This window comes from Uloborus diversus, chromosome 7, assembly GCF_026930045.1.
Source record: "Uloborus diversus isolate 005 chromosome 7, Udiv.v.3.1, whole genome shotgun sequence".
Classification (NCBI taxonomy): Eukaryota; Metazoa; Arthropoda; class Arachnida; order Araneae; family Uloboridae; genus Uloborus; species Uloborus diversus.
The window spans coordinates 95,082,880-95,096,678 of NC_072737.1; the positions used below are offsets into that span (position 1 = coordinate 95,082,880).

At 35.3% G+C, this 13,799-nt stretch overlaps 1 protein-coding gene across 1 annotated transcript in view; it reads right to left on the reverse strand.

The window, feature by feature from the left end:
* The window catches only part of LOC129225627 (glycine receptor subunit alpha-2-like), a 56,427-nt gene that overhangs the window by 36,434 nt on the left and 6,194 nt on the right, over positions 1–13,799 (reverse strand). The window contains exon 3 of the mRNA XM_054860094.1: positions 3,011–3,078. Within this exon, the coding sequence (XP_054716069.1) occupies positions 3,011–3,078 (68 nt within the window). The remainder of the gene's footprint in view (positions 1–3,010; positions 3,079–13,799) is intronic.

Genomic DNA, 13,799 nt, shown 5'->3' on the forward strand with positions numbered 1-13,799 from the left:
TGTTACTCATTTTGCAATATTTTTTGTAAGTCAAAAACATTTTTTTTTGCATTGTAAAAGAATAAATTTGTTATTTAAATAAATAAATAAATAAATATTAACTGAGACTCTACTAATATTCGGTGCAGTATTTGTTTATTGAGCAATCACGGTTGCTTATTGCTTTCATTTGACTGTTTTGATGTCCTATGATTTTATTTTCCCTCCGCCACCCTGTGCAGCCCCACCGTCGGCCGACTCCTCACGATGCTGCTCCTATAGCGAAAACCATCTCCAGGTTGCTTCAGTATCCTACAATTACACGCATACATACACGCACCAACACACACACACACACACACATGCACACACAGTCATACACTTACACATATACACAAACACTTACACACACAAACACACACCTACACACTCACATACACACAACTACCCACACACTCATGCCTGCACACAAACACATATGTCTGCACACACATACACATACCCCCCCCCCACACACCTACATACATACACACAACTACCCACACACTCATGCCTTCACACAGACACAAACACACATGCCTAGACACACATACACATACCCCTACACACAAACACACATACCCCCCACACACAAACACACACGCCTACACACACACACACTCGTGATTACGAAAAAATATAAATTGAATTCAAGATGACAAAATTCACATTAATTTTTTTTATTAAGCTTATTTTTATTTTGAATGCTTGGTAGAATCAGTCATGCTCATGCGGGGCAAAGTGAAACAGTTCAATTTGTTTACTTATTTATTCACTTCTTAAATCACTTATGCATTCATTCACCAAATAACTCGTTGACATTCTTTCATTTATTAATTCAGTTATTTAATCACTCATTCATTCCTCCATTCCTTCATTATTTATTCTTGTATTTACTCATTTATTTGTTAAAAAATATTCATAATCAAATAAAAAATATTTTCTATTTGATTGAAAAATAAAGTATTATACGATCAAATAATAGAAGAATATTTTCTTTTTCACTTTTCCCCATGGAAAAAAAAAGTGCAAATTTTCCATTTTCCAACTTTAGACAAAAAATATAGAAGTGAGATAATTTTTACTCATAAATTTTATAGTTGAGCTTTTCATAGCAGCATAATATTAAAAAACCTTTACATTTATATTTGACGATAATGAACTTTATGTTTTAGTGTTTCTAAAAAACTGCACGTCTAAACTTACAGTGCACTGTAAAGATTTCTTAAATAAATAGTGTTCGCCAAAAATGTGTGAAATCTGTGAACGCTTAGTCACAGTTTAATTTTTAAATACCAAAGTGTAATTTCTGTGAGTTGAAATATAAGTCAAATTTACGAATGCTGTGTGTGATGAATACGAATAAGAAATTAAGCTCAGCCAAATGATGACTCGTTTATAGATCACAAAATTTCGATCTTAATAGTAGACTGTAAATTCGCACAAAAAAACTCAAAACACAAAAATTCAAGAATAGGTTTACATTTGTAAGGAATAAAGCACAGAAATACTCGCACGATGAACACAACACAATCAACTCGAATATTAATTCTATTCTATTCAAGAGTCACAACTGACTACAACTGTATTTATGTCAAGGTCTGCATACTAGTGCCTTGCCTCCATTATTTTATATACCGATAGATGGCAGCACCATCACCGGATCGAACAGTTAATGAGAATTTAGAACTAGTCCAAGAGCTAATAGCTACCTGGTACTAGCACCCCCAGAGGTATCGTTTCACTTGGAGGACATTGAGACCACGAGCATATTTAACGTCGCCCAGTCCCCTTTAATGACGACGGTGGGTCTTCGACCAGCGGGGATCGAACCCGAGCCCCTCCGGCCCCGAGTCCAATGCCCTACCGATCAGGCTACCACGGCCCTTCGAATATTAATCAAAGTCGAAGTATTTTTTAGACTGTTGCCACAACATTATAAAGAAATTATGTAAATTAAATTGGGAACAAAAACCATGGAGGAAAAAGTTTTAGCCCCACATAAAGAATAAATTTCACAGACTTCACGGTAATCGTATTGAGATAAAATAATAATCAGGCGTGAAGGCGGACACAGCGCTTTTTCTTTTCCTCCCCCCCCCCTTTTTTTTATTCTCACTGTACCAAACAGTGTGTTTTTTGGTAAGTTGAATGTTTCCAATGAAGGACTTCAGCATCGATGATTTCTGAGCACGAGTCATGATTTATTTTACACCTCACATCTAAGTGTCCAAAGCAAATACATTGTACATTTTTAAAAAATATTTTGTCCAAATAGCATGGTTCATTTACCTTTTAATTTTACTGTGATCTCCAAAAATGAATAAGTATAATTGAATGGCACAAGGTCTACGCAGAGAACCCCATGCTACGAAGTGCAGGAAATATAGAAAAGTAAGCATTGCATCATCTCCAAAGATGCCGGAAAGACTCTATAACATCCTTATTTTTACAATCAGGCTTTTACTTTTCTTTCAAGTTTCATTGCGTAGATTGATGGGCAGTAAATTTTCTAGCGGTATTTCGAAGTGAGCATACATATTTTTTCTGACTCACTTCAAATAATGTTGCACATCATCTTTACTCCAATAAGTGAAATCACATTCAAATTGATATTATAAAGACACACCGGTTAACATGCATTTTAAAGTTTCTTTTTCGCAGGCAATGCTATACGTAAAAAACTGGTAAAAAGGGTTTAGCGAAATTTTCTCAAGGAAGGAAAATTTATCATAGCAGTAGCGAAATCAAAGGGACTTGTAAACGTTATCCATATTTTATTGTCAAATTAATGCGTCATTGCGACAAATGAAACAGCACATTTTATCCTTGCCAAAAGGATGTTTGCTTATTTACTTTTTTAGTTTCTCTGCTGCAAAAAAAGTTACTTAAAACATACCACAGTACATTTTAAGGAAAACTCTTTTCCCACAGAACCTTTTTGCAGCGTAAAAGAACATCCATTAAGAGAGTTTTTCTTCACAAAACTTACCATTGACTCTTCGTTGATAGAATCCAGTCCCATTACTGTTACATGATACCTCACTGTAGTAGGATTACCTAAAAATAGAGCAACGATATAAATGCGTGATGTCAGATATAATAACGGACAAAACACTACAACGGAGATATAGTTACAAACTGCCCTAGCTGCACTTTGGTACCATTGACAAGTACAATAAACTTGAAACACCAGGATATCAGTTGAGATAAAACAAGCACATTTAAGACCTCAATTTATTAAATAATGAATATGTTTCTGAGCAGTTAGAATTGAAGTATTTTAAAGAATAGTTCTCAGATAGAAAATCCTTAATATGCGCTTCGAACTCGGTGAAAAATTTAGCGAAAGTGTATAATTTTAATAGATTTGAATGGCTTTCTTTTTGTGTGTGATGTCTTTAAAAACAATACTAATTAAGTGAAAATTAGTAGACAGATGAAATTGTAACGAAGCAGGCATTTCTTTAAGGCATCTTTCCCCTGCTTAGAAAACTGCTACGATGCACTGAAACAGCTACTTGTTTCTGTTATTTATTGGCACGTCACATAGCATTCACTTAAAACTTGACCGCATTTTTTTGGAAATTTTGTTGTTTTTCTTTTTACTTCCTCGGACGAAGAGAATGAAATATTGTACTTAAAAATATTTTTTTCTTAATCTTTAAGGGGGTCCGGGACACATTTTGGAAAACATTATATTGAACAGTTTAGAGTTTTCATATTGTTTGCACTGATTCACCATCTATTTAACAAGAAAAATCATAACATAAATATTAAAAAAAAAATCATTTAAATTTATTTAAAAAAAATGGGGTTGCTTTAAATCACTAAAAATCAAAATATTCTTGGTTAGTTTTCAATATTTTTCAAAAAAGTATGCCCAAATATCTAAGCTTTAATTTTTACTCGGCGATTTAAAAAAAATATTAATTCAATAAAAAAGTAGAAAATATTTGAAGAAAAATTTTTAAAAATTCAAAAATACTTTAAAAAAAATCATTTTTTTGAAGTAGATTTTTTTTTAATTTACCGAATAAAAATTAAAGTAAACTGTTTGAAAAAGATATGCTCCAAATTTCATTACTTTATCTTTATCAGTTCTTGACTTGTAGGAGTTTGAATGCAAGAGATCGGAAAAAATTGTATGATGAAGAAAATCGCGTTTAAAAATTTAAAGTTAAATATAATATTAGTTAAATACAAGCAACAAAATAAATACAGGTAGTTATCAAAATAATGGAAACACCTATGAATAAAAGTGACCTTTTTGAATGTGCTTCGTAAGTAATGAAGAACGAAATTAGATATTTGTTTGTTTTTTTTTTTAAATTTAATAAATAGCATTGTACATATTCTGGCTGTACAGGGTGACTTAATTGAAGTTCTGGAAGACTTGGATTTTTTTCAAGCACGTAAAATGTCGGACCTCTCAAACTTTAAAAGAGGCGAAATTGTTGGAGTGCGTCTTACTGGAGCAAGTGCAACTGAAATTTCCCAACTTTTTGGCGTTTCTAGAGGTACAGTATCTGAAGTCATGACAGCATACACACAACGCAGTACGACAAGTTCGGCAAAGTAAAATAGTGGACGGAAAGAGAAGCTCAGTGAAAGAAACCGACAGGTATCGAAGCGGATTGTAATGTCTAAAAAGCGAACAACAGCAGCAAAGGTGACCACAGAACTCAATCACCATCTGGATTCACCAGTGTGAGTGATTGCAGTCAGAAGGCACCTGTATTTACCGAACATTTACATAAGAGTAGTCATTCTCAACATGCACTCCTGTTTGTGAAAATTGCAACACCGCGAAGGGCTTACGCGAGCTGAAAATTGCAGGAAATACAATGTAGGGCATAATATGCAAATTATTAGAATTGCAGACTGCATGCTTATGTTGAGAAGCATTCCCTGAACGGCGGATCGAACCGAATATAAATAGACGGCTGTAGCAAGGCGTGTATGATTATCGGTGGTTATATGCTAAAGCAGTGCTTCTCAACCTTTTTTACTTTGCGGCACTTAAGAAATTTCTAGATCAACGGGGCACACTGAACTTAATTTCGCAATGGTAATATAGAAATTTTTTTATCATTCACTGGTAAAAAGACGGGGGGGGGGGACTTTTTTCATATGAATCAAACAATTATAACAAACGTAGTATATTTAAATTTATTTAGAAAGCAGAAATATTTCGAACGTATTGAGGTTGATAATGAACAATAAAACTATAGCTATTAACAGAAAATTATGCTTCATATGTTTCAAAGCATTTCTGTCAAACATGCCATTAAAGTGCACACTGCAGTTAAACAATTTATCAAATAATGTTTCAAGAAAGACGCAAGCAAGAAATTAAAACAATGCTCCTAACTTATGTTTGACACTAATTTTCGCAAAGACGTTTGATGTTCGGCTCTAAGCTGGAAAAAGCTACACGGAGTCCTTGATCCAGACTCTTTAGAGACACTTATAAAAAAACAGATCTCTTACTGTTTTTTTATAAGTGCGAAATCTGAGAGGCTGAGTTCGCAAAGATATGTAATTGAAAATGGCAGCAGCACATCAATAGCAAGACAAGAGAGTGTGAGACACTCATTTTTAACTAGTAACAAAAGTTCGTCCTGAGGCACTTCGCTCAACTTAAGTTTAAAAGTACGGTCGCTCTTGAGGTTCATAAATTCTTCTCGCGCCTTCAAAGAAAGGTCTTTAACTGATGCATCCTCAGATGAAGAGAATGAATTGCGAATCCAGTCATACTGTTCCATATTACTATTCTTAAAATTCTCTTACGTGCCGGCAAATGAAGGGGTGAATTTCTAAACCTCTGTTGGCAACACTTCGCCGATAAATCATGTAAACAAACTTCTACGTTGTTTTGAAATCTTGAATCACAGAATACTCAACGAACTTTTTTTTTTTTTTTTGAGATGAGTTTGAGTCGGGCTGTGGCCCATTTCAACCTTAATCAGCAAAGAAAAGCTCAAAGAAGGCAGGAAACCGTTCTTGAATCCAATTTAAGACGAGCCATTTCCAGAGTTGTATTCTCTGATTCGCTGCCGATAATTTTTAGCGGCTGGGGAATTTTCAGTCAGCAGTTCCTTCAACAGATCAGGTGCGTCACACAATGCCGGTAACCGCACCTTTCCGTCATGGCAACATTTAGTATATTTATTTGCAGTATTACGCTCTTTCTGCCAATAAAGAGCACCACAAAATTCGCATTCTTCACACATTGCTCCACAATCATGTTCATCGGCAATGTTGTTTTGAACGCGTAGGCGCTTTGAGCGTCGTCTATTCTCTGCTTCAGTACGACAGTTCAGTTCAAAATGAATAACCGAGAAAGAATTTACTTTATTCCTTTTATTCTCAGCTGAAAGGTTTCGCCAAATTTGTTTAGGGTTATAGTAGTTTTAGTATTGTGCAAGCAAAGTAGCCTTGGCGAGTTTTCGCGTTTTTAGTTAAACCATTTTTTGTTCGTGACGTGGCAAGGATTCAGAATAACAACAAGAAGGACAAACGTTTGAGAAAATATGTTTGGTGCTCTCTGAGCCTGTTTTTAGTCATGGCCAGCTCTATGTGGCATTATCAAGAACAAGATCTTTTGAAGCAGTGTCAGTTGTGGCTCCCAAACGGGACATTTTTAATTGTGTATATGAGGAAGTTTTCTCAGATTAGAATATATAAGAGTGTAAATATGTAAATATATATAAGAGTGTAAATAATGTAAATACATCCCTCGGGGGAGCCTGTAACCCCTAGAGGGCGCGTCCCCAGGTGGCGGATAGGGGAATGCCTTCATTGGTTTTCCAATGGGTGGTAGAAGGGAAATAAAATACCTTCCGCGGACCAACAGGTAGAAGTGCAATCTCTCCAAAGCAATGACAGACACTTTTGTATCTATAATGGTAAAGTTGTGCACATTGCCAAGGCAGTCATCTTACATACAGCAAAGTTAAACTGTCGAAAATCTGGCTAAAGCAGACAAATTAACATTATGAACGTAATTTTCATATTGGTTAAATGGATGGTGACCTAAATGCAATTACCAACTTTAATTTTTACGGAAAATTTTAGCTAGGCTAATGTATTGGCATACAGCGAGCGAGCGAAGCGAGCATGGATCGCGAAGCGATCCACAGGGAACTGCGTAAGCAGTTCCGGGGGTTGGCGAGCGATAGCGAGCAGGGGGCGATAGCCCCCTAGTTCTTAAAATAGTGCTTAAACTTGTCCTGAAGTATGACTAAATGTTCTGCCGCCACATTCAGCAGCTTTTCTTCCATGCCACTTTCTTCACATACCATTCTGACGGTCTGTTTGAACATATCCAAGGAGCCACGAACTACTTCTTCCCTCCACAGCTGAATTTTCGATTTGAACCCGTTTGGCTTATCCATATTATGTAACCCGAATTCTCTTCTTGTCCTTGCATTTTCCGGTTCAATTCGTTAATGTTTTCAAAAATGTCAGCCATGTACGCTAGTTTTGCCATCCTATATTTGTCTTGAAACAAACTGGGGTACTGCATTTTGTTTTTTAAAATCAAAAACTGTCGTACCTCGTCCTTCAATTCAAAAATTCTTGATAGTACCTCACCTGGCGAAAGCCAGCGAATCTCTATATGAAGAAGTAGGGAGTGGTGATCTGCCCCCATTTCTTCAAAGTACGGAGAAAAGGCGAGAATGATGCGGTCTCGATTTTATGAAATTCACGATTTTCACGACTTCAGCCAAAGCTGACTTTAGCTCATCCGGTAAGTTCTGCCATGACAGTTTGACGATGGAGGAAACAGTGTATGGTTTTAATTTCTATTTTACTAAGTCTCAGAATTGAGCTTTGAGAAACTACGATAAAAGGAAATTAGTATCGGAACTGGAAAGGAGGAAAACAAAAGCTAATGCTGGGGCTGAAATTCCGGGGGAAGAGGACAATACTCCCGTCTGCGAAAGATTTAGGAAAAAATTCTGTATAATTAGTTGATTTCGTGGAAATTAAAATCCGTTTTCAAAAACTGAAAGTAATCGGATCACAAGAAGTTTAAAAGAGGTGGGGCAGCAAATCCCGCCTCTCCCCTTGTCGGGTATGGGTCATTCCATGTCAAGTGATCCAAAATTTGGGAAATTTTTTCCCTCACCATTTTGTATTTCTTTGAAATTTGGCTCATTGATTGTACCCTTCGAAGTAATAAAAAGTCCAAAGTTTTAGATTTTTATCTCTATTATTTTTTTATTTATGACACTTTGATTTTTCGAAAATCCCTCTTTTTTTATGGATGCTTGAACATAAAATGGACGATAACTCAGCACCAAATATAGATAGAAAGATTTGGTAAAAAGCATTTTAAAGTCCATTAGTTGCTGTTTAACGGGATATGTAACATGAATAATTTCAGAAAATTTTTGATTTTTAAAAAATGAAATTTAAAATTTAAATTTACATTTCTCCGAAAATGTATAATGAATTTTTTTTTTAAAAATTCTCAAAATTTTGTGTATATTTTATGTTTATTTGTGCAAAGTTTCAAGTTGGAATCTCAATGGGATGATATTTTTATGAATTTTTAAATAAAATTGGACTTATGAAATAATGACATTTTTCAGATTCTAACTAGTTAAATACGGGGTTCCCCTTACTGGGGATGGTCTAGGAAGTAGTAATTGATCATGACTATGCTTGAAATGAGCTGACATGAATTTGTAGATTGATAAGCTCCCCCCCCCCCCACCACCACTTTTAATCTTTTTTTTTTTTCAAAACTTTTCAAAATGTGAAAAAAATAAAAAAAATAAAAAATAAATAAATAAGCAAGAAACCAAAATGAATAGCAAACTTATCGAAAGTTGGTAAATGTTCTTCTTTAAAGCAAGAACCCCCCCCCCCCCACCACCACTTTTATTATTTTTTTTTCAAAACTATTTTTAAAATGTAAAAAATAAATAAATGTTTAAAATAAAACAAAATGAATAGAAAGCATATTAAAACCTGGTAAATGTTCTTCTTTAAAGCAAGACGAAGTACATTTCCCTCTCCCCCACACACGCATACGATTAACACTATACTCGTATCACGCCTCACCTGATGTTTTTTTTTTTTTTCAGACCAAGTGATTCTTTTTCAATCCAAACGTCATAAAGTGTACTTGATTAATTCACTATCTGATAAGGAAAGTTATGATTCATTTCATCCTCTACCTCTGCACCAACTTTAAATTTTGGAGGGAGGAACGAAATAGTTTGCCCCGAGATCATAGCAAAATAGGAGTGTTTCCGCTCGTGTTGTTTCAGTGTTATTCCATTCTTTTCACACTAAACGAAAAATAAATCTAAGTATCAGATCATATGTCTGTCCGCATAAAACTCTTTCTACAATATTTGGAGTACAACTGTTTTTTTCTTTTCTTTAATGCTAGTTTTCTTTTTAATTTCAGTTGTAAAGGAGAGCAATGCAGCGATAGATCTATTTATATATATATATATATATTAAAAGCAATTATAGATCAAACAAATTTTGCTAGTTTGAGCATAACCTTCCATGTTGTTAATCTTCATTCCAGATTGCCCTCCCCCCCTCTTCCCTACCGTCCCACTTTCCGAAAGAAAAAACAGCTTCAAATGAGTGATTCTATTTGTATGTTAAAGTTTTTTTGACTTTTAGTTTTTATGCCTCCCCCCCCCCCATTTATAAGCCTCAGTCACTACTGATGTTTAGCATCGTGCGTCCCAGTTTATTATGATTCTAACTCTTTCGTGCCAGCTTTTTTTTTGAAAACAGTTTTGAAAAAAAAAAAGATTAAAAGTGGTGGGGGGGGGGGGGAGCTTACCAATCTACAAATTCATGTCAGCTTATTTCAAGCATTGTCATGATCAATTACTACTTACTAGACCATCCCCAGTAAGGGAACCCCGTATTTAACTAGTTAAAATCTGAAAAATGTCATTATTTCATAAGTCCAATTTTATTTAAAAATTCATAAAAATATGATCCCATTGAGATCCCAACTTGAAACTTTGCGTAAATGAACATAAAATACATACAAAGTTTTGAGAATTTTTTAAAGAAAATTCATTTTACCTTTTATGAATAATTTAAATTTAAAATTTAAATTTTATTTTTTAAAAAATAAAAATTTTCTGGAATTAGTCATGTTGCATATCCCGTTAAACAGCAACTAATGTACTTTAAAATACTTTTTACCAAATCTTTCTATCTATATTTCGTGATGAGTTATCGTCCATTTTATGTTCAAGCATCTATGAAAAAAAGAGGGTTTTTCGAAAAATCAAAGTGTTATAAATAAAAAAATAATAGAGATAAAAATCTAAAAATTTGGACTTTTGATCTCCTCAAAGGGTACAATTGATGAGCCAAAGTTCAAAGAAATACAAAAAGGTGAGAGAAAAAACTTTGGATCACTTGACATGGAATGACTCGTATGTCTTATTGCACATGATCGACAGGGTGAATTGAAAAGTTACAGAGCGATACAAAAGCTATTCGGTAGGAACTTTAAAATAAAATACGTCAAGGCTCTTTCTTTTTGTATAACTACGAAAATACCGCCTCACACCGGGTTCCCTGTCACGGCGCACTAGTGTGCCGCGGCACACCGGTTGCGAAGTCCTCTGCTAGAGTAAACTTTAACTGAATCTTTACTATGCCTCTTCGACGAAAGAAAGCCGAATTTGAGAAAATTTAAGTTTGAACGGGGCAGAATCATCGGCCTTCGTGAAGCTGGATTGTCTTATCTTGCAGTAGCCGCTCGTGAGCAGCGTAACAGCAGCGCAATCATGCGTGTTTGGAAGCAGTGGACGGACGAGGGTCGGACAGCTCGGAAATCCAGGAGTGGACCTCAAAATATGACGTCATTTCGCGATGACAGACACCTGGTGCGTATGCGTATGGTGCTAACGGACCGCACAGCTTCTTCTAGACAATTGGCCGCACAGTGGTCAACAGCTACAGGTGTTTCATTGTGTGCTTCGTCAATTCGTAGACGTTTGCTGCAGCGTGGGCTGCGCGCAAGGATTTCTTTATACAGGATTTCTCTCACGCAAAACCATCGCCGCCTGCGGCTGCAGTGGGTCAATGTGCATAGGAGCTGGCGTGCTGATTGGCAGCAGGTCGTCGTTTCTGACGAATCCCGTTTCAATTTGTGGCACTATGATGGCCGAATTCGTGTCAGGCGCTATGCCGGTGAACGGAACATTCACGGCAACAGCACGTGCTACGAATTGTGGGCAATTTGAACAGTACCCGATACATAAACGAAGTTTCACAGCCCCAAGCTATTCCTTTCCTGAAAGGATTGTCAGGGGCTGTATTTCAGCAGGATAATGCCCATTAGGGTGGGCCGAAATAAGCCGAAAAAAAAATTTTTTCGAAATCAATTTTTGGATAGCGCGCAAAAGTTGCGTGGTCAGCTAGTTAGCACTCACAAAAAATTTCTTGGATATTAAAAAATATCTAGCCGGCGCTATTTGACACTAAAAAACCGAAAAAAATGAGAAAAATGAAGTTTTGTTGAAATTTTTTTAAAAAAACTAAATTCCAAATATTTTGCTGGAATGCACCGAAAATGCTATATAATGAGCCATTTCGAGCCCATAAAATGTTTCATTGATTTTAATGAGCATTTAACCGCTCCTTTCCGACATCAAAAATTGGATAAAAATGCAAAAATATTGCATTTTTTTAAAACCCATTGTGAAAATTATTTCTTAAATTGAAATCATAGACTAATTAATTAAATAGCACTATTAATCATAGTAATTATTATCACGCAATAATATCATACATTTTCTAGAATTACATATAAAGATAATAAAATTTTGAAAAAGAAATCTTCAAATTTGATTTATAATACCTCATGCATAATGAATATTATTTTTTGGAATAATATTGTCCCTTGTTATCGAATGATGGAAGTTCTTTCCTAGCTTGAAGTTTGGCACGAATGTATCCATCTTGTGCCGTTTCACCACGAACTTATATTGCAGCTTCGGTTATTAGTTTCACACAACGTTTCACAGCTTCCGTGTGACAGGGAAATTTCTCGAAAGTGAACTCTGTAGGCTGTTCTTTGCACATTTCTTCCAATTGTTGGTCTTTTAGATGCATTGTAAGAGGTGGCTCTGTTGCAACACAGTTTGCCAATGAACTAAATCAACATAACCAACGGTTTCAAAATTGAGTTTAGGACGCTTAAAAAATCGTACACCATCCGAGCTCTTCGTCTTCATATTTCTAGAGTTCAGAATGCACCTAACAGCTAATTCCCGAATGTATTTTCTTGAGTCAAACAACATTGTCAACAGTAGCTGTTCAGGATGAGCGAAATATGCATTATTTGTTACCTTATCCACTTTTCCAATAGGAATTTTTCTTACTGTCCTTTGATCAATAAGAAATTGTTTTTCTCTATCAGGGACTTTTGCTTTTTTTCTGCAATTACACGAATATAAATCTGCGCATTTGCAGGCACAAACATCAAAGTCGTAGCCTCTGCTTTAAATTTGCCTCGCTTTGATTGTAAAAGTTGCGTCTTTATATTCTTAGCATTTTTTGTTGCGCTATTATATTTAGAATAATGAGATAAAATCATGCCAATCACTCTTCTTATCGAAACAAGGGGAAGGGAAGCACGTCCCCAAATATCAATAACTTTTTTTGCAACTACAGCGGCCACACTTGCAAAAGATGGTTGCTTACTTCCTTCTCCCTTTATTTGCATCTTAGTGATTTGGTGACATCTGATAATGTCCTCATATGTTTGAAGAAATAAAGCATCGGGAGGAGACAAATCTCTACCAGGTCCAAATAGAAAACTACTTGTTGTTGCTCTCGTTACTTTCTTTTTCGCGCGTTTCTACATAACAGTCGTGTTGTATACCAAAACAAAGATAATAATACAATGACATTCGAAATGTCCAAGACTTCAGAGGATTCACATTTTTTTAAATACTCAATAGCTCTATTTGTCAAACATATATAAAATAGTTATAAAATAATCTTAGGAATAATAGAAGCAGTTGAGCGCCGTTTATTATCCTGGAGAAACAATTGGAACCAAAGATTGAAAAATTAGTATCTTATGTAACTATTTTTTATTTGAGTGTGTGCATTTTTTAAAATTGGCGTACAAATGTCGCAAAAAATTGATTGAATTTTCACTTTTTTTCTAAATAACGTATTGCGTAACATTTCAATATTTACTTATTTTGAAACTACTTTTATTTATTTATTTATTTATTTATTTTTATTTTATTTTATTTATTCATTTTTCCCATGTGTCAGTCTTAAAGGAGCGCAGCTAAATATTCTACGAAATGTATAAAAGTCTTTGAGGATTTCAATTAATTCACTGACAGATACTTCAAATGTTTGCTGAAACTAACTTCAAACTTTTATTTTTAACCCCCCTTCCCCCCCCCCGTCCATTTTCTTTTCTCTTTTTTTTTTTGGAAAAAGTGCATTTTTGCCCTTTTTTCAGTTTTTCAAGGTCAAATAGCGCCGGCTAAATATTAAACAAATTTAGTGAAATTTTTTATGGGTAATAACGGGCCCATATAGCAACTTTTCCGCACTATCCAAAAACAGATTTCCAAAAAAAGTTTTTTCGGCCCACCCTAATGCCCATCCACATGTCGCCAGGACTGTCAAATCCTACTTTGATTCGCAGCAGGTACTGCTTCTTCCTTGGCCTGCATATTGCCCGGATATGTCACCGATTGAACATATGTGGGATTTCGTTGGGCGACGTCTCGCTCGTGACCCTCGTC